Source organism: Fulmarus glacialis, unplaced genomic scaffold (genome assembly GCF_000690835.1).
Source record: "Fulmarus glacialis isolate BGI_N327 unplaced genomic scaffold, ASM69083v1 scaffold25402, whole genome shotgun sequence".
NCBI lineage: Eukaryota > Metazoa > Chordata > Aves > Procellariiformes > Procellariidae > Fulmarus > Fulmarus glacialis.
Window position 1 is genome coordinate 1 of NW_009200099.1, and position 674 is coordinate 674.

At 65.0% G+C, this 674-nt stretch overlaps 1 protein-coding gene across 1 annotated transcript in view; it reads left to right on the plus strand.

Moving 5' to 3' along the window:
* Positions 1–5: 5 nt before the first annotated feature.
* LOC104073640 (ras association domain-containing protein 8-like) overlaps positions 6–674 on the plus strand; it is a gene marked incomplete at both ends in the record, with an annotated part of 852 nt that continues 183 nt past the window's right edge. The window contains 2 exon segments of the mRNA XM_009573489.1: positions 6–362; positions 405–645. Of these exon segments, the coding sequence (XP_009571784.1) occupies positions 6–362; positions 405–645 (598 nt within the window).

The following is a 674-nucleotide window of genomic DNA, read 5'->3' on the forward strand; positions in this document are numbered from 1 at the left end:
GCCCCAGCGTGGCCGAGAGGCCCTCCTCGGAGGGTGCTCCCCAAGCCCCCGAGAGGACGTTCATCCGGGCCAGCTTGCCCATCAAGCCCAGGCCCGCCGGCACGGATGCACCCCGTTCCCGGGAACCGAAAAAATCCATGACCTTCAATTTGGGTCCTACGGGCTCCGGCGACCCCTTCGCCGTGAGCCGCTGGAGGCACCAAGCGCGGGAAGGGATGGACTTGGAGGGCGGTGGGGTTGTCCAACCCTCCAAGGAGGAGCTGTTTAGGAGGGTGCTGCGGCAGCAGCCAGGCCCGCCGGCACGGATGCACCCCGTTCCCGGGAACCGAAAAAATCCATGACCTTCAATTTGGGTCCTACGGGCTCCGGCGACCCCTTCGCCGTGAGCCGCTGGAGGCACCAAGCGCGGGAAGGGATGGACTTGGAGGGCGGTGGGGTTGTCCAACCCTCCAAGGAGGAGCTGTTTAGGAGGGTGCTGCGGCAGCAGGGAAAAACTGCGGGCCAGCCTGGAGGAGTACACCCAAAGGATCTATGAGCTGAGCGCCCGAACCGAAGCCCTGCAGGAGGAGATCCAGTGGGAGATGGCAGAGAGGGCCAAGAGAGGGAAGGAGACCCCTGTGCCCAGCTCCACAGAGCTGGAGGACATGGCCACCCAGATGAAAAGGGACCTGGAG